The sequence below is a fragment of the Osmerus eperlanus genome, chromosome 1, assembly GCF_963692335.1.
Source record: "Osmerus eperlanus chromosome 1, fOsmEpe2.1, whole genome shotgun sequence".
Lineage (NCBI taxonomy): Eukaryota > Metazoa > Chordata > Actinopteri > Osmeriformes > Osmeridae > Osmerus > Osmerus eperlanus.
In genome coordinates, this window is record NC_085018.1 from 23,902,538 (window position 1) to 23,920,621 (window position 18,084).

An 18,084-nucleotide genomic window follows, 5' to 3' on the forward strand; every position below is an offset into this window, starting at 1 on the left:
TCACGAATACACCAACTGCCAGGATGGAAAGTGATGTTTAATCACGGAGCCAGGCACCGCTATTGATGCTGGGAAACCATCTCCCAACCCTCTCCCCCCCCAGCCCCACCTCCACAACTCTCTCTCCCCCCCCAGCCCCACCTCCACAACCCTCCCCCCCAGCCCCACCTCCACAACTCTCTCCCCCCCCCCAGCCCCACCTCCACAACCCTCCCCCCCCCAGCCCCACCTCCACAACTCTCTCTCCCCCCCCAGCCCCACCTCCACAACCCTCCCCCCCAGCCCCACCTCCACAACCCTCCCCCCCAGCCCCACCTCCACAACCCTCCCCCCCCCAGCCCCACCTCCACAACCCTCCCCCCCAGCCCCACCTCCACAACCCTCCCCCCCCCAGCCCCACCTCCACAACCCTCCCCCCCAGCCCCACCTCCACAACTCTCTCTCCCCCCCCAGCCCCACCTCCACAACCCTCCCCCCCAGCCCCACCTCCACAACCCTCCCCCCCCCAGCCCCACCTCCACAACTCTCCCCCCCCCAGCCCCACCTCCACAACTCTCTCCCCCCCCCCAGCCCCACCTCCACAACCCTCCCCCCCCCAGCCCCACCTCCACAACTCTCTCCCCCCCCCCAGCCCCACCTCCACAACCCTCCCCCCCAGCCCCACCTCCACAACCCTCCCCCCCCCAGCCCCACCTCCACAACCCTCTCCCCCCCCCCAGCCCCACCTCCACAACTCTCTCCCCCCCCCCAGCCCCACCTCCACAACTCTCTCCCCCCCCCCAGCCCCACCTCCACAACTCTCTCCCCCCCCCCAGCCCCACCTCCACAACCCTCCCCCCCCCAGCCCCACCTCCACAACTCTCTCTCCCCCCCCAGCCCCACCTCCACAACCCTCCCCCCCAGCCCCACCTCCACAACCCTCCCCCCCAGCCCCACCTCCACAACCCTCCCCCCCCCAGCCCCACCTCCACAACCCTCCCCCCCAGCCCCACCTCCACAACCCTCCCCCCCCCAGCCCCACCTCCACAACCCTCCCCCCCAGCCCCACCTCCACAACTCTCTCTCCCCCCCCAGCCCCACCTCCACAACCCTCCCCCCCAGCCCCACCTCCACAACCCTCCCCCCCCCAGCCCCACCTCCACAACTCTCCCCCCCCCAGCCCCACCTCCACAACTCTCTCCCCCCCCCCAGCCCCACCTCCACAACCCTCCCCCCCCCAGCCCCACCTCCACAACTCTCTCCCCCCCCCCAGCCCCACCTCCACAACCCTCCCCCCCAGCCCCACCTCCACAACCCTCCCCCCCCCAGCCCCACCTCCACAACTCTCTCCCCCCCCCCAGCCCCACCTCCACAACTCTCTCCTCCCCCCCAGCCCCACCTCCACAACTCTCTCTCCCCCGCCCCACCTCCACAACCCTGGCTAGTCCCTTGATAACGTGTGTCGATGGTCACAGTGCGGAGATTGACACCAGCCAATGACAGATCAGAACAACAGCGTGTCATGGACCTATCGGCAGTTACGTGAGCTACTTGGGGGCGGGGTCTCTAAGGGTGATGACAATCAGATGTACGATGTCATTACCATGGTCACTTTATTAAGGTTTTTTGGCATATCATGCAAGTCTTCAATGCAACCGTAGAGAGGCATGTCTCCCCATCCCAAAAACCAGGAGAGCATTTAGCTTGACTCCTCCCTTCCAGTCTCAAGACCAGATCATGAAGTGTGGCTGTAGGCACGTCACAACAGGAAGAGCAACGATTGGCATGCACCAGTATATGCAGCAGATGTCACTCATAGTTATAGCATTATCAAAAGTGGAAGTTCTTCGAAAACGCTTGAAGATAGCTAACAGCATTTGTGATAAATGCACTAGCAGGCAGGTTATTTTTAATTTTAGAGTAACCTGGTTAATATTTCATAGTAGATACGCTGTACATGAATTGTATTATATAACAAAATGTATACAATTATACAAAAAAAAACTTTGTAAAGAGATGTTCTATATTTTGTAATTATGTACTATTTGAAAGAATATCAGCAATACAGACCCTAATGAATCCTATTATGTTACGAAAGTGGATTTGCGTTATTTTGTTATTAGGTACGATATATGATCATTTTTATTTGCCTTTTTCTCTTTCATTTCTTTTCGCTCATATGCACCCTTGGTTTGTCTGTGAGGGCAGCGGTTTTTCGGTTGTGCAACACAACTGCACCAGATATGCAAAAGTATTTGTTATTGTTTAACGAGCATAGTGTCACACTAAGTTATTCGAAAACGTTATTTCACCAAACTAATGCCAGTTCTGCAAGGTTCGACCCCTCTTCTAAAGACAGAGAAAAACTGGAAGGCAAGATGAAAGCCGAAAAAATGAAAACTCTTCCGAGATGAAGCAGTCAGGTGGCTGAGCGGTGAGGGAGTCGGGCTAGTAATCTGAAGGTTGCCAGTTCGATTCCCAGCCGTGCCAAATGACGTTGTGTCCTTGGGCAAGGCACTTCACCCTACTTGCCTCGGGGGGAATGTCCCTGTACTTACTGTAAGTCGCTCTGGATAAGAGCGTCTGCTAAATGACTAAATGTAAATGAGGTGCGTTTGGTTCGGAGCCCTGTGTTGTGCCGAGGGGGTGCACAAGAAGCAGTGAAAAGTGTGTTTAAAAACGACGCGAAATTGGTTGATTTCCACGTGCAACTTGGGTTTAGTTGATCCCGACTCAAAATGCCTTTCTGCTGCTGACATTGGGGAAACAAAATATATGTTAAATGACAGAGAGGAACCGAGGCCTCCGGTTCTCCTTCTCCTGTAGAAGCCTGGGGGTTCTCTCACACACAGAACACACACCTCCCTGGTGTGACTCCACCCACCCTCTGAACCGGATCTTCCGAATCACTCAGCCTTCACGTCGTCCTCGCGTGTGAGGGCTCCAGATCGGGCCCTCGAGGGGCCAGTGACACATCAGGGCTGTCCGCCCGCAGGTGAGACACCAACGCTGGCGCGTTCCTGTGTCCCTGACACCCGACACGCCTGCAGGGTTCTGGTGTCGTAGCTGAGGAGAAGCTAAGCAATACAAGCACCACCCCCCCCCATCCCACCCCTCCAAGTCTCCCCCCTTACTCTCAGCACCTTGGGTCCTTGCATCCAGTATACCTCGCCAAGCATCGGGGAAGGGCAAGTAAACATATCAGCGTCTCTGTCTGTCTGCAGTGTCTCCGACCCAGCGCTGGTGGATTATGTGTCAGTAGAAACGAGCTGCCCCTTGGACTCTAGTCTGGGATCACGGGTGGATTGGTGCTGGGTCTAGGAGCAGTTTCAACTCGGAGTATCGCTTGTACTAAATGGCTCGGTACAATTCATGAACTCCCTTGTTGCCATCGAGTGTAATGTAGAAGTTAATAATGTAAATGCGTCACAAGAGTGAAACAGTAGATGTTGAATACTAGGATGTTGGCTCTTCCAGGTACTGGAAGAGGTTAGCACAGATGATGTGTCAGTTACAAGACCTATGGGTTCTGTAGTCCATGAGTGTTTGATTTGTAGTTCATGAGTGCTCCGCGCTCAGTCAACCGAATACTGTCATGAAAATGTAGGTTTTCCTATTTGTGTGCACATCGAAAGGGCTCTTTGAATTGTTTGTGAGTAAACAAAATGTTTTCTGGTTCTTTTCTTGTTGATAACTATGACGTGAAAAGGACCTATGTGTATTCCAGGCACATTGTTCTATTCGTAGCAATTACTGATAAACTGAAGATATGCATTATTTTGTAAAACACTTTTAAGAAGATGTTGAACTAAAGATAAAAACCAACTTACTTTTACCTCATGTCAGGGATTCCTGAAGAAGAAAAAAAGAACAGAGAAAATGATTTGGATCGTTCTATACCAATGGAATTTAAATATTAGCACATAGCTGTTTGTCTTTGCACAAGTAACTGTATAGTGATTTTGTTTCTCCTTTTTCTATACATATTTTTGTGTATTAAGGTGAGACATTTTTGTACTTTTTTGTGGCCGTGTGTATGGTTTAGTGAACTATATATTTGTCATTCCCACCTCACCTTACAATGCTGGGACTGAAAGAATATTAAAAGAAAGGAAAAATAGAATAAAACATTTTCAAGGTGCACTGTTCCTCTGTTAGCGGGTAAAAAAAAAAAAGCAAGAAATTGTAAAGTACCAGTTTACAGAGAAACGCCTGTTGATTTAAACATTTTGATTTGTTTTCATCATCTTGTTATAATTATTATGATTACTATTACTGCTATTAATGTTCTTAAATATGTATTAAGATAAAAGATCATGTAAAATATGTACAAACCTATGGAAAGACCCATGGTAATGTTCTATACTTGAAAGTCTTGATATTGCTCTGTAATGTTTTTATTCAGTAAAGATGATTTCTCTTAGTAGCAAATGCTTTAATATATATATATATAACCCTCTAGGTTTTGTATCAATACATTTTTTGTATTTTTCCATTTTATTTTGGCCTTGAATTTATTTGAATCAATACTGATATTTTATTTTCTAATGATTATTACTGAATAAACTTACACTGAAATTCAGTTCCTCGAGAGTTCTTCATCCATAACATCCATAACAGTAATTAGTAAATAGACAATTAAAACAACTTTTTACTGTTTAACAACAGTTCCTTGATGTAAAAGATACATTTTAATTAATATCAAGCCCAAACATCATATTGTATCACAAAAAATATGTCACTGGTGTATCAACAATCAATAATGACAAAGAAAAACTATCTAATAATGAGGTCCGTTAGGTGATAAGGAAGTTAAACAGTTGACTAATGTGTTCAAAGTACCGACAATATCTGTAAATATTTCTGCATTTCACTTGGGTGAGACTCTGTTGTTGTCCGGCCCCACCATGATGGTAGTCTGGTTCTCTTCCTCGTCTTCTTCTGAGGCCCACGGGTTCTGCCCACACAGCAGGAAGGGCACCGCATAGCTCCTGAACTGGGGAGGAAGACACCGTCAGCTGCATCTCATCCAGGAAGTGACTTCCAGAAGTGCAATGTCTTTGGTCGCCACCAGGGGGCACCAGGTCCTTAATGGAACTGTATCGTGAAACCTCTCAGTAGTTCTACAGTTTTAGGTGTAACACGAACGTTAATAATAAAGGTAAAGTGGCAATCTTTTTATGCTCAATATATTTAATATATATTTCTTATAATCTATATCGAATTTACATCTTTCATCGTCGTGTATTTCCTCACTAGCTGTGGATAAAAGCGTCTGTCAAATGAATAAAACGCATCTACGAGAGAGGCTCGTCCTCTTCCTACCTGCTTGTTGAGGAAGATGTAGATGAGAGGGTTGTAGACGGTGCTGCTCTTGGCCAGGTAGACGGGCACCGTGCCGACCAGGGGACTGATGGTCACGTCAGGGTTGTGAACGACCAGGAGGGCGAGGCTGGCGTAGGGCAGCCAGCTGCCCAGGAAGGTGAGCACCATGAGGACCACCATGCGGGCCACCCTGGCCTCGGCTCGGGCTACTGCTCCGCCCTCCATGCAACCCATCTTGGAGACCTGGGAAACAATTCATGGTGGTGCCATGGAGGTCAGATGGCTGAGCGGTTAGGGAGTTGGGCTATTAATCAGAAAGTTGCCGGTTCGTTTCCCTGCCATGCAAAATGACGTTGTATCCTTGGGCAAGGCACTTCACCCTACTTGCCTCGGGGAGAATGTCCCTGTACTTACTGTAAGTCGCTCTGGATAAGAGTGTCTGCTAAATGATGTAATGTAAATTTAAGGTAAATGTTCCATTACACCAGAGGATGTGACATAAGTAAACACGAGTAAACTGTGCACTCTCTGGGTAGTTTTCTATTCTGTTTAGCGATTAATGTCAGATTATGCTTCTATTCTGTTTAGCGATTAATGTCAGATTATGCTTAGTGACAGTCACCTAGACACACACATAGATAAACCCATGCCACTCATTTACACCAAGATCAAACTGAACATGTTCAAGGAAAGACCCTATCAGGTGAATGATAGATGAGAGCTCTTTGTGAAATCCTCTGGGACATTGCTTGTAAAAAATATTTAAAAAAACATCCACACAAATAGATTTAGTTTCGATTTGATGAGCGAATAACCACGGATTTTACCATGTCACTTGAGGATCACTCAGAACCACCCACCTGACGCAGGGTCCACAGCAGCTTGGCATAGGAGCCTAGGATGAGGGCAAAAGGGATGGCGAAGCAGAGGGCGAAGTAACAAAGGATGTAGGAGACGTTTCTGGGATCCCGGCTGTGCCAGTCGGGCGCACAGGAAGTCCCCACCCCCTCCAGCTCGTAGCGACCCCAGCCGAACAGGGGCGGGGTGTTCCACCCGAGCGACCACAGCCAGCACAAGGCCACGCCCCCGGCAGCATGCTTGGACTGGAAGCTGATCTGGCCCAGGGGCTTGCACACCACGAACATCCTCTCCATGGCGATCAGTGCTACCGTGCAGAGAGAGGTGATACCTGTGGTAAGGACATAAAAACACTTATTTGAAGGTCTGGATGTAAAGGAATAATACTTGGCTGTTCAGGGACCAAGTTGGTAGGAAAAATAACTTTACATGTTTGTTTTTTTAAAGGACCCCAAATTAAACTCAGACGCTTTCCTAATTATAGCTGAGCCCAACAATTTTTATGGAAACATTTTCTTACCACAAAATTAGTACTTGGACAAGCTGTAACGCTTTTCAGCTGTGTCCCTTTTTTTATCTAAGATTTTTTTTTCATATATATTTTGCTCAAACTATTCCCTCACGTTCACAGTTCAGCGAACCATCTCCTCCAGTTCACTCACCAAACAGCGAAACGGAAAACCCCTCCATCACACAGCCCACCCTGCCCATGGAGAAGTATCCCACCGCGTTGTTGACCACGGAGAGCACCCCTCCCGTCAGAGCCATGCCCAGGTCGGCCACCGCCATGTTCACCAGCGCGTAGTTCAGCGGCTGCCTCAGCTGCCTGTGCATCAGCGTCACCACGATCACCGTGGCGTTCAGAACGATGGCTGGACCGGTGAAGATCGCCATGATGACGGCCAGGGCGACGAACCCCGCTCGGGACAGGGGCGGGGCGCCCTCCGGGGGCTCAAGGTAGGCGGAGGTGTTGGGCAGGGAGGCAGAGCCATGGGGAGACATGGAGACACGGGTGAGAGGACACGGACGCACTGAATGTCTGCTGGCTCTCCCCTTTACTCTCGGTGGGGTCATAGAGTGTGTAAGCTGGGGACATAAGTCTGGAAGTAAGTCCTTCAAATCCCCACTATAAATTAAGTAATTCCACCACAGGTGATGATCCTTGTTCCCCCCCCCCCACACCTCTCCTCCTTCCTTCCTCACCGCGCCCCATCCCTGATTGCTGAGGTCCTAAATAGGATGGCCCCTATGTGGACATGTGTACAGTTAAGAGTGTAAATCTGATCCCCCCCCCCATACACTCACACACATATGCGCCCCCGAGATTTTACTTCAGACGTGTCACTGCAGGGAGTAGGCATTTGGGGAAAATGGTCATCAAGGGTCAAGCTTTGTGTCCAACTGTCACAACAGAATTAGAGGGTAAATCTCCTCCTCTTTCCCTCTCCCTCTCTCTCTCTCTCCCTCTCTCTCTCTCCCTCTCTCTCCCTCTCTCTCTCTCTCTCCCTCTCTCTCCCTCTCTCTCTCCCTCTCTCTCCCTCTCTCTCCCTCTCTCTCATCGGTGGAGGTCAGGTCAATCTTAGGAGAGACAGTGAGACGTCAGGTCACCGTCCCTGCAGTCTGTTCCTGTCCCTGAGTCCCATCAGCTGAAACCACTCTGATGTTAGCGCAGGGTTTACTGATCTATATATCGATACAGTTACAGTTGCATTCATGTGGGAATTGTATTGCGTTCTCACGCAATTTTTTGTCTGGAAGGCCTTAGCCTGGGTACAGAAACCACTAAGAGGCTTGATAACCCCTTATCTGTTCATTCAATATTTACACACAGTAGTCCTGGTCTATATTTACACACAGTAGTCCTGGTCTATTACAGTTATCGTTTCACCAGAGGATTTCAATTTTAAATCGCCCTTTAACGTTTTTTTGATAAATGTGGAGATATGATGTCGTTGGACTCATTTGAATGCAAATTGACAAACAAGGCTGTCTTCCTGTTTCAGCCTCGGGGGCAACAGTGTGCGCTCTGGGTCAGGTTTGTTTACCCTGAGGTTGTCTCCTATCTACACTTACAGTAATGCCTTGCAAAATGTCCTGAATGAGCTGTTATCAAACATAAACAGCATGTGCAATAGTGGCGAGGCAACCCATGCAGGCTATAAATAGCTTCTGGCCTCCTCTTGCCCTAAACAAGTTATCTGATGGATCTCTATAAGTCGGATCGACTCTCTCTCCTTGCCCCTCTACTCTGTGTTAGTCCAAATGGGAGCAGAGGCACTTTGATAATTAACTGCAGACGTGCATATCTAGCACCCTGTTCCGTTCCCTCAGGGAACATGGAGGAGTCATGAGTGGAGCGGAATGTGGAGAGCCGAGAGATTAGGACTTCAAAGTGGAACGTGTTCTTTCTTTTAGGTCGGAATGGAATGACAGTCTCCTAAAAGTCCTGGAGTCTGAGTAGGTTTGATGGCGGGCTGACGTGTGTGTGTCTATGTGTGTGTGTGTGTGTGTATCTGTGTGTGTGTGTCTGTGTGTGTGTGCATGCTTATGTGTCTGTCTGTGTGTGTGTGTGTGTGTGTGTGTGTGTGTGTGTGTGTGTGTGTGTGTGCGCGTGTGTCTGTGTGTGTGTGTGTGTGTGTCTGTGTGTGCGTGCGTGCGTGCGTGTGTGTACGTGCGTGCTTGTGTGGGTGGGTGTGTGTGTGTGTGTGGATGACGAGAAACTAAGGAAGTGTCCTAAGACACTTATTTCTGATGTTCTATAACCTAGCTGTGGATTAACTGTGGTTTAGCCCAACATATTAAAAAGCTAGATAGCAGTGCACTGTGGGTAACCTTGTAAGAGGTTTACCTTCATTAAGTCAAGACAGAGTTCACCAGTGTTTGGGTCCTGAGTTTAAAAAGAAACGGGATGTCCCTGTTTGATTCAAACGGTTTCTGGACCTAATCCCTTGTCTTCGAATTACAATAGTGGAAAATAATTTGTGTATAATTAGATACAGCGGTTTAGAATGTTATTGGTGTGTCTGTCCGTGCTTTAGCACCGTGTAGTATAGCAGCCCTCAGTCCATCCATCTTTGCGGGTACCTATAAAACATTTCTTGAAAAAAGTGCAGCCATCTGCACAAAATGTCCATTGTTGCTGATATAAGCTGTGAAATCAGCACCCTGGACAGCGCATAACGACTGCCTTGGAGAATAATGCTACAATGTTGTGGACAGACCTACTGCATTCAGCACCACGGAGAGGGCTCAACGGCATGGTTTTCAAACCTGGCAGCCCCCCCCCTCACACACACACACACATACACACACACACACACACACACACACACACACACACACACAAAAACAGCTGACAGGGGTGAACTTTGGCATTTGGTCATTGCCTGACGAGTTTTGGAAATGTAAAATAGGGTAGATTAATCAAGACCTAATGTGGGTGAGAGTTGAACGTTCCCCATGTATTCTGCTTCCAGTCAACACAGGACTTCACGCGTCTCCGATTGTCGAAATCTCTTACACTAAACGTGTGGGACTCTTCAGTGACGAGATTCTTATTAAGTGTCGCGCAGTGAGACGCCAGGCTTTTATTTGCAGTCAATAGTTAATTAAAGAATCTCCACGCCAAATGTGATTGGTTCCCGGGAGAGGGGCGGCTGCGGCAGCCGCTGATACTGTCCATCACCATGTGCCTTATCGGCACGTTCCAGCCAAGAAGAGGCTCCTCGCGTCTTTGATGTACGATGTAATTACTAGGCTAATAATGGCTTCGTGCAGAAACGCGGCATGTGTGGTGGGAGATCCATCAACCCGTTCACCGCCCTGACATCATTATCGCGCGCTAATCAGCGTTTAGTAGTAAAAGAAACGTGCAGAGGACAGGGGAACTCAGAAAGGAGAGTCTACGGGAATTAAAAACAAAAAAGCTGTCAAATGACACACTTCTCAAGAACATCGTCTCCTATTCACTCTCTTAGTCTCTCTCTCTATTTCCCCTTTCTCACACTCTCTCTCTCTCTCTCTCTCTCTCTCTCTCTCTCTCTCTCTCTCTCTCTCTCTCTCTCTCTCTCTCTCTCTCTCTCTCTCTCTCTCTCTCTCTCTCTCTCTCTTTATCTCTGCAGTCTCATTCCCCAGCCCTCTCGCTGGTGGTCAGTGAATGACCTGGTAAAGGTTTAAGTTGAATATGCATATTACTTTCATGCATATGCATTATTTCCTAGAGCCGGCTGTATAGCAGCGTGCTGTCGTGTAGACATGTCAGACTACGAGCGGGACTGCGAGTAACGTAGTTGTGTTCTCAGGCTCGACGAGCTGGGGAGAATAAGGCAGTCGTAAACGACTATAAAACCCCGTGTGTTTGCTCTGACGAATGAATGTTAGAATCGAGTTTTTTACATTCCAGCAATTTTTGTAGGTTCCATATTTGTGGTTTCTTATGGCATCGAGATCTTACATGACAGTTACTCTCCGCTGCCTTGAATGATTGCATGAACGCGCGTTCCGAAAGTTTGCAATTTTCCACGGTTGCTGCACGGTTTGATGAGTTGAGATCGAAACGGATCCATTGCATCTTCAATCCGCAAGTCGTTCTTCCTGCGGGGAAACTAAGACTCGGTTACCAGAAACCAGGTTTCTAGATCAGGGATAATCTGAGATAGGCTACAGTAACTAGAAAAATCCCACGTGCAACCCTCATCCTATGTTTTTCCTAATCATATTTTGCTTTCTGGACGGAAACAGCAAATTGCATAATAGACTCGAGACACGGAGATTTCTCTCTCTCTTTCAGACCATCTGTCTCTCTTTCTTTCTCCATCTCTCTCTCTCTCTCTCTCTCTCTCTCTCTCTCTCTCTCTCTCTCTCTCTCTCTCTCTCTTCTTTCTCTGCCCTCTGGCGGCAAGGGACCAGTGCAGATGTTCCCAGGTCACCCCTCTCCTTCACCACGCAGGTCGCTCCGGGAGTGACAACTGACCCGTTGGACGCGGGACCGGAGGAAAGGAGTACGGTTATGTTGTAACAGTATAGTGCGGCTCTTGCGCGCGGACAGCGTTTAAAGAGACTGTGGGGGAGTTCGACCGATCGACGAGTCTTTTTTCCCCCCGGTCCGGCCGGGAGACAGTCTTTAGCCGGGGGACCGTCTGTAGTCGGGAGAACGTCTGTAGTGGGAAAGCCCTCGAAAGATGATGTGGAATTGGAAGATTCTGTTTGCGCGCGTGAGCTGCGCCGGCTTTCTTCTGTTTTGGATTACAGTGGGAACGACTGTAGTACACGTAGTTGGCTCTCAGCAAGGAATTCCTTTATCAGTGTGAGTATCGGGTCGGCGACCTAAAACTTTTTTTTGTCTGAACGATTTGGTTCATTGCTTCCTAACCGTTACCTGAAATGCACACCTATATGTAAGTGCATTTGCCCTGGTAAGCTTTCGAGAGATATCCTGAAGTTTATGAAAATAAACATTAAAACGAGTCTACTTTTTGTGTATATTATACGGTAGCACTATTAGGCACTGGGTTGAATATGCTACAGCCTCGAAAACATTGTTAATTAATGCTTATACTGATCAGGCGTTTGTATCCTTAAAACATCTATATTATAACAATGACTGTAACACATATTATTTTGTAACTATGGCTATTTACTTATGTCTCATTATCTTTATAATCTATATAATTAGCAATATAATTATAGCTCTTTATCATCTGAAATTGCTCAACATAAAGTACTGTAGCAAGTGTGTCCCAACGCGATGCAGCAATGGGTAAAAAAAAGAAATATGAGGTTGTAAAAAAAAGAGAAAAGCCTGTTGAAACCCCTGTAGCTGTATGACTCTTCATATCCACATACACTTTCAACTATTACCATCCTCTAAAATTAAAATAGTGTTGGTCTGCAATAATAACCAAATTTAAAAATCTGAAAGAGCTAGAAGCAATGTGATTTTAGGAATAGACTTTTGTGTGCTGTCATTAAAGTGCGTTTTTGTAACATACAAAAAAAGTTAATAAAATAAGTCATTATGGTATATATTTCTACATAATGGTCACTGTTGTGGGAGTGCTGTAATAGTGTTGTTTTGTGTCTTCCAGTGTAAAGCTCTGGGCCTCTGCATTTGGTGGAGAGATTAAATCCATCTCTGCAAAATACTCAGGGTCCCAGCTGTTGCAAAAGGTATACATGTCTCTCCTCAACCCTCCTCACACACCTTTCCTCACTCTCTGTATCATACCAGGCTCTCTCTCTCTTTCTCTCTCTCTCTCTCTCTCTCTCTCTCTCTCTCTCTCTCTCTCTCTCTCTCTCTCTCTCTCTTCTCTCTCTCTCTCTCTCTCTCTCTCTCTCTCTCTCTCTCTCTCTTTCTCTCTCTCTCTCTCTCTCACACACACACACACACACACACACACACACTGTACATCTGAATGCTGCATTTTCCTAATAGATGCTGACGCCTTTGTGTCGTGGTTGAATACTGATGTGTTGTGTCAAAGACTCAGGTGTGTGGGTCGGATGCTCAGCTGTGCGCGTGTGTGTTTGCGCACGTGTTTGTGTGTGTGTGCATGCGCACACAGTCGACACGGACCATTAACCACAGTCCTGTTTCCTCATTCTCATCGTCCTGTTTCCTCATTCTCATCTCATCTCCAGTTAACTCTCTGGAGTCGCCATTTTCAACCCGGGGATAGAAACGCGACAAGGAGACAAATTGAATAAGAGTATGTGGAGGGGTGGGACTGGGGTACCAACTGCCAGGCGGAGGAGGAGGAGGAGGAGGAGGAGGAGGCGGAGGAGGAGGAGGAGGAGGAGGAGGAGGAGGAGGAGGAGGAGGAGGAGGAGGAGGAGGAGGAGGAGGAGGGAACGCACCAAAGATGGAGAGAATGAGGTTTAGAAAGTATGTCTGACGTTATTCAGTGTCAGTTCCAGCACCTGACCACTTGGTGGCGGAAGTGGGAACACCCGACCCCTGCCATGCACCTTGCGATCCAGTGAATTATCAATTTAAATCATCGATATGTAATATGATATTTATAGCCTAGACTGATTTGAATAACCTTTCATGAAAGGGATTTGATAAATCAAGGATGACTGTGACATAAGATGGTGTGTTCATATACAGTGAGAACACTGTAATATTGTCTGTTCTGTATGTCAACAGTTAGCCCACCAGCGATGAATGTGAGAAGCTAAACATTCAAATTCAGCACCATTCAGCAGCTTTTCACTGTGTGTTTATGGGTTTTATCTATTTGTGTGCTTGTGTGTGTGTGTGTGCGTGCGTGTGTTTATGTGAGATAAGGATGTACTCAGAACAGTAGCACTGTGCTGCTGTACTCTCCATTAACTCTGCTAACAAAGAACATATTGCAGCAGCAGATGTACGTATATCACTGTTTGTGTGTGTGTCTACGCATGTGTACGAATGTGTGTGTGTATGTGTGAGTGAATGTGTGTGTATAAAGAGTGTGTGCGTGCATATATGTGTGTGGATGCGTGTGTATAAAGATGTGTGTGTGTGCGTATGTGTGTGTATAAAGATGTGTGTGTGTGCGTATGTGTGTGGATGTGTGTGTATAAAGATGTGTGTGTGTAAAGATGTGTGTGTGCGTATGTGTGTGGATGTGTGTGTATAAAGATGTGTGTGTGTGTGCGTATGTGTGTGGATGTGTGTGTATAAAGATGTGTGTGTGTAAAGATGTGTGTGTGCGTATGTGTGTGGATGTGTGTGTATAAAGATGTGTGTGTGTGTGCGTATGTGTGTGGATGTGTGTGTACAAAGATGTGTGTGTGTAAACATGTGTGTGTGGGTGTGGATGTGTGTGTGTATAAAGATGTGTGTGTGTGCGTATGTGTGTGGATGTGTGTGTATAAAGATGTGTGTGTGTGTGCGTATGTGTGTGGATGTGTGTGTATAAAGATGTGTGTGTGTAAAGATGTGTGTGTGCGTATGTGTGTGGATGTGTGTGTATAAAGATGTGTGTGTGTGTGCGTATGTGTGTGGATGTGTGTGTACAAAGATGTGTGTGTGTAAACATGTGTGTGTGTGTGTGGATGTGTGTGTGTATAAAGATGTGTGTGTGTGCGTATGTGTGTGGATGTGTGTGTATAAAGATGTGTGTGTGTGTGTGTCTGTGAAGACAGCAGGGTAAGAGGTTCCACAGTTTTCCACACAAACATCGAGAACACATTCCCTTTAGGGCGCACAGCTGTACCTCTGTAAAAGACCCCAGCATAAACACTCGCACACCTGTACTTCTGTAAAAGACCCCAGCATAAACACTCGCACACCTGTACTTCCATTTACATTTAGCAGACGCTCTTATCCAGAGCGACTTACAGTAAGTACAGGGACATTCCCCCCGAGGCAAGTAGGGTGAAGTGCCTTGCCCAAGGACACAACGTCATTTGCACGGCAGGGAAACGAACCGGCAACCTTCTGATTAATAGCCCAACTCCCTAACCGCTCAGCCATCTGACTCTGCTTCTGTAAAAGACCCCAGCATAAACACTCGCACATCTCCAACTCCTCCTGCAGATGTGTTCCGTTCTGCCTGCGTAAGCACTTCCCCTGCCTCATTCCTTCTGCTCACCAGGGCACGACCGCTGACCACGCCTCACAACCACGGGGCATACACCCAGTTAGGCGCGGGGGAGCGGGGGCCGGCTGTTATGTGGTGGAGGGGAGGGGGTGGAGGGGGTCGTTAAAGGGTGATCATTAGATGTTTCATGGTGTATTAGCTGATCTCCAGTGCCGGTTGGTCAGGCAGGGAGCAGGCAGGCTGTGATGGAGAGACAGAGATAGGTGGAGAGGAGAGCACTCCTCTGGGTCTGAACTGGGTTCATCTTTAGATCCCTCACAGCTTCTGTCAATAGTCATGACTGTGATTATTGATGGGTAACCCCCTCCTTCTCCACCCACCTGACTCCTTTGATAACTTGGGAAGGGGGGGGAGGAGGGGGGGGGGTGAAAGGGAAGGGGCGGAGGGGTTCTGTGGTGCTGAGGCGAGGAGGACAGGCGTGAAATGAACTGTTCTGCTCCACTGCTGGTCCACACTCCTTTCACTAGGTAATTTGTCGCCTCATGTACTGGGATTTGTGTGTGTGTGTGTGTGTGTACGTGCGTGTGTAAGTGAGAGAGGGAGAGAATCAAAGTATCTATCTGTTATGGCTGGTGTTTGTTCTCAAGAACAAAAAAAAAACATGACATTGGTATGGGTTGAAGAGAGAAGTTGTACGGGTGATTTTGTTTGTCTTTTGTAAGTGTGTGTTTAAGAGGGGGGGGGGGGGGGGGGTTCGATGTAATGCTACATTATTTGGTGTTTTATGGGGGGGGGGGGGGGTGGGGGGGGGGGCTTTGTTTTGGACGGTGCAGGTGCTGCTATCCTGCCGAATCAGCATTACGTGAAGTGTACTTCATTATCCAGAACCGCCAAGCCTGACACGTTATTATCTTTCTCCCGCGCGTTGACTCCATTTCAATTACCCTCCAACAGTGCGTGGCCTTCAGACTCAGCCCCGCCCCCGAGTCTCTTGCCCACCCAGGCCGGCCACTGCAGCCAATCACAGAATGAGAGACAGAAGTTGTTAGCCAATTAGGGAGTCAAAATAAAGCGTATCAATCATTCACTGTAACCGGATCTAATATTGCAGCTTGTCAACCTGTCTCTGAGACACGGTTTGTTAAATTTACATGCGGTTTCCCAGGGTGAAAATAAGAGGTGTTGTAATTTCTTCATTTAATGTGTGTGAGAAAATAGAGCCAACAGTTCTGTCTACAAACCTATAATTCTAAGACACGTGGGCTAGGTTTTAGTGAATTCAATAGCAGCATAGACCTACCATATACCACACTCTTGTTAAACTGTCAAATTCAACTTTAAATTCACAATTTCTCAAAGACATAACCTACTCTTAGACTACTTCGGTTTGGGGTTTGGGGCTTAAGTTGATTGCAGGTGTCCAATAATTAGATTATTACGTATCTAAAAACCCTGTCGTGTAGCACAAATGACTGTTATGTCCACAAGAGCATATTACTTCACTGTTCTGTGCTTGACTAAAAAGAATCAAAATAAAAGCTGTTGTCTTTACATTCACAGAAATACAAAGAATTTGAGAAGTCTGTCAGGGTGGAGGAAATTGATGGCGTTAAACTGGTGAAAACCTTGGCGCAGAGGATGGAAGAAATGTTTCGGAGAAAAGCGGAGGCGACGCGGGTAAGTCATCTTATCTGCAAAGTCATCCTATTTTATTGTTGGGCTTCCACTACAAAAGTAGTAAAAAATCAATGTGGGGATTTTCCCCCGAAAACATAGGCTACTGAGTTAACCTAAATTTGTGAGAAAAAACATTACAACATCTGATCTGAAACTACAACTTGTGAGGGTTTAAAAAATTTTTTTTTACAAGTGTTAAATTGGCCTAATTGTCAACAACAATTGTCATTACACCTAATTATTAGCAGTAGCCTATCTGCCTGTTGACCTAGACCTTTTTTTGTACAACCTATATATTTGTCTTGAACCGGTGACGTGGTGTTTAAATCATTCATAACCCGTGTGACTAGCGCATAGTTTGTCACGGGTGGCAATTACAACATTGGTGTCACATCCGGGAGTGTAGGCCAACACTTTACCTCGCCATTATCCCATCGTCTGAGGCCGTGACAGATAAAGCCGTGATACATTTATGTGGGAGCGGAGCGGGGAGGTATATGTCACCTATTTTAATTGGTAACTCCCGGACAGTTGTACGGGATGATAGCGTTTATCTTTACTTGCCAGATCTCACCGCTCCGTACAGGCTGCCTGCCTGTAATTCTAAAGCAGCCTACCTACAACGTCCGTGTGTGGATGGCAAGGCCTCAATTATAAATTAGAAAGGGACATTTTTAAAACATATTGAGGTGAAATCATTTCAAATAATGTAATTATGTTAAGGGTAATGTTGTATTTGTCGTCACAACAACATTATTCAACGAATAAAATGTTATACAATTTAATGTTTGGTATTTAATTCGGTTGTTGCTGATGAAGTCCAATGTGACTACTTTTTGATGGAGTTTAGTGCTCAAATATTTGTCCACGTTTATCCGTTTTACTTTATTTTCAGTAGGCCTAGCCGTCGGCTATTGCTGACGATTCAATCTCAGCACTGAAATGCGTAGGGCTAAAATGAATTAAATTGAACTGTCAAAGACGTCGCGCAATGACTCAATTCTGTTTGCGTTGCTACAATATTTTTGCTTAGTCGACAGTTTTTAATTACCTGCTCAGGAACAGCACCGGTGACTGTGTTGGCCATAGGTGTTCAGACTTTTCTCCAAAACACGCCGGCAAGCACATTTCAAGAAAGGTGATATTGTAGAGAGGGTATTGCAAGTCACGAAATATTGTTCCTGGTCACGTAAATTGCCTATCAATCATTTATTGCTGGCACATATAGCCAATATTGTGCACATGTGTTTTGCGTCCTTTAACTTTTTACGGCAAGAAAGTCCGCCCTTCTCACATGTCAAGTCTTTCGCTTACAGGGATTGGCCATAGCCTATATTTGAAAAGAATATGGTCTAAATAAAAACATATTTTTTTGTCTTTAATTGCAGACCATTTAATCTTTTTGGGAACATTTTGCCTTGTAATAATATAGCCTTTGTAGAGATACCATAGCCTATGTCAATTTTTGGGGGAAATGTGTGTGAAAGTAGAAAAAGATTTTGTGAAGTTTGAAGGACGTTGCTTGTCCCCTAAGCATCTAGGAGTCCTTATCTGTTGGACAATGGCACAACCCTCTCCTACACCCTCTAGTATAATAGATTTAACAGCTAGAGTTACAGCAGGCCAGGGAATGGCCAGCCCCACAGGGGGTGTCCTGTCTCTGACGTTGGGCTGGGTCAAATATAAATTTTAGCTTGATGTGCTGAGTTTAAATGTT

General features: G+C 46.8%; 2 protein-coding genes across 2 annotated transcripts in view; one reads left to right on the forward strand and one right to left on the reverse strand.

The window, feature by feature from the left end:
• Positions 1–4,849: 4,849 nt before the first annotated feature.
• LOC134019649 (parapinopsin-like) lies at positions 4,850–7,164 on the reverse strand. Its single transcript, XM_062460574.1, has 4 exons — positions 6,825–7,164; positions 6,165–6,493; positions 5,305–5,547; positions 4,850–4,975 (listed from the first exon to the last, which is right to left on the reverse strand). Exons 1-4 carry the CDS (start codon positions 7,162–7,164, stop codon positions 4,850–4,852), a joined length of 1,038 nt encoding a protein of 345 aa, XP_062316558.1.
• Positions 7,165–11,153: 3,989 nt separating this feature from the next.
• The window catches only part of LOC134028206 (voltage-dependent calcium channel subunit alpha-2/delta-3-like), a 37,078-nt gene continuing 30,147 nt past the window's right edge, over positions 11,154–18,084 (forward strand). The window contains 3 exon segments of the mRNA XM_062471632.1: positions 11,154–11,467; positions 12,249–12,330; positions 16,251–16,367. Coding sequence (XP_062327616.1) covers positions 11,343–11,467; positions 12,249–12,330; positions 16,251–16,367 — 324 coding nt within the window. The 5' untranslated portion in view covers positions 11,154–11,342.

Bases quoted from the DNA above. Each gene is read 5' to 3' on its own strand.
- LOC134019649 (XM_062460574.1), bottom strand. From the start codon at position 7,164: ATGTCTCCCCATGGCTCTGCCTCCCTGCCCAACACCTCCGCCTACCTT. The intron at 6,494-6,824 runs GTGAGTGAACTG...TCCTTACCACAG, and splicing joins GTTTTCCGTTTCGCTGTTTG to GTATCACCTCTCTCTGCACG. The intron at 5,548-6,164 runs GTGGGTGGTTCT...ATTGTTTCCCAG, and splicing joins TGCTGTGGACCCTGCGTCAG to GTCTCCAAGATGGGTTGCAT.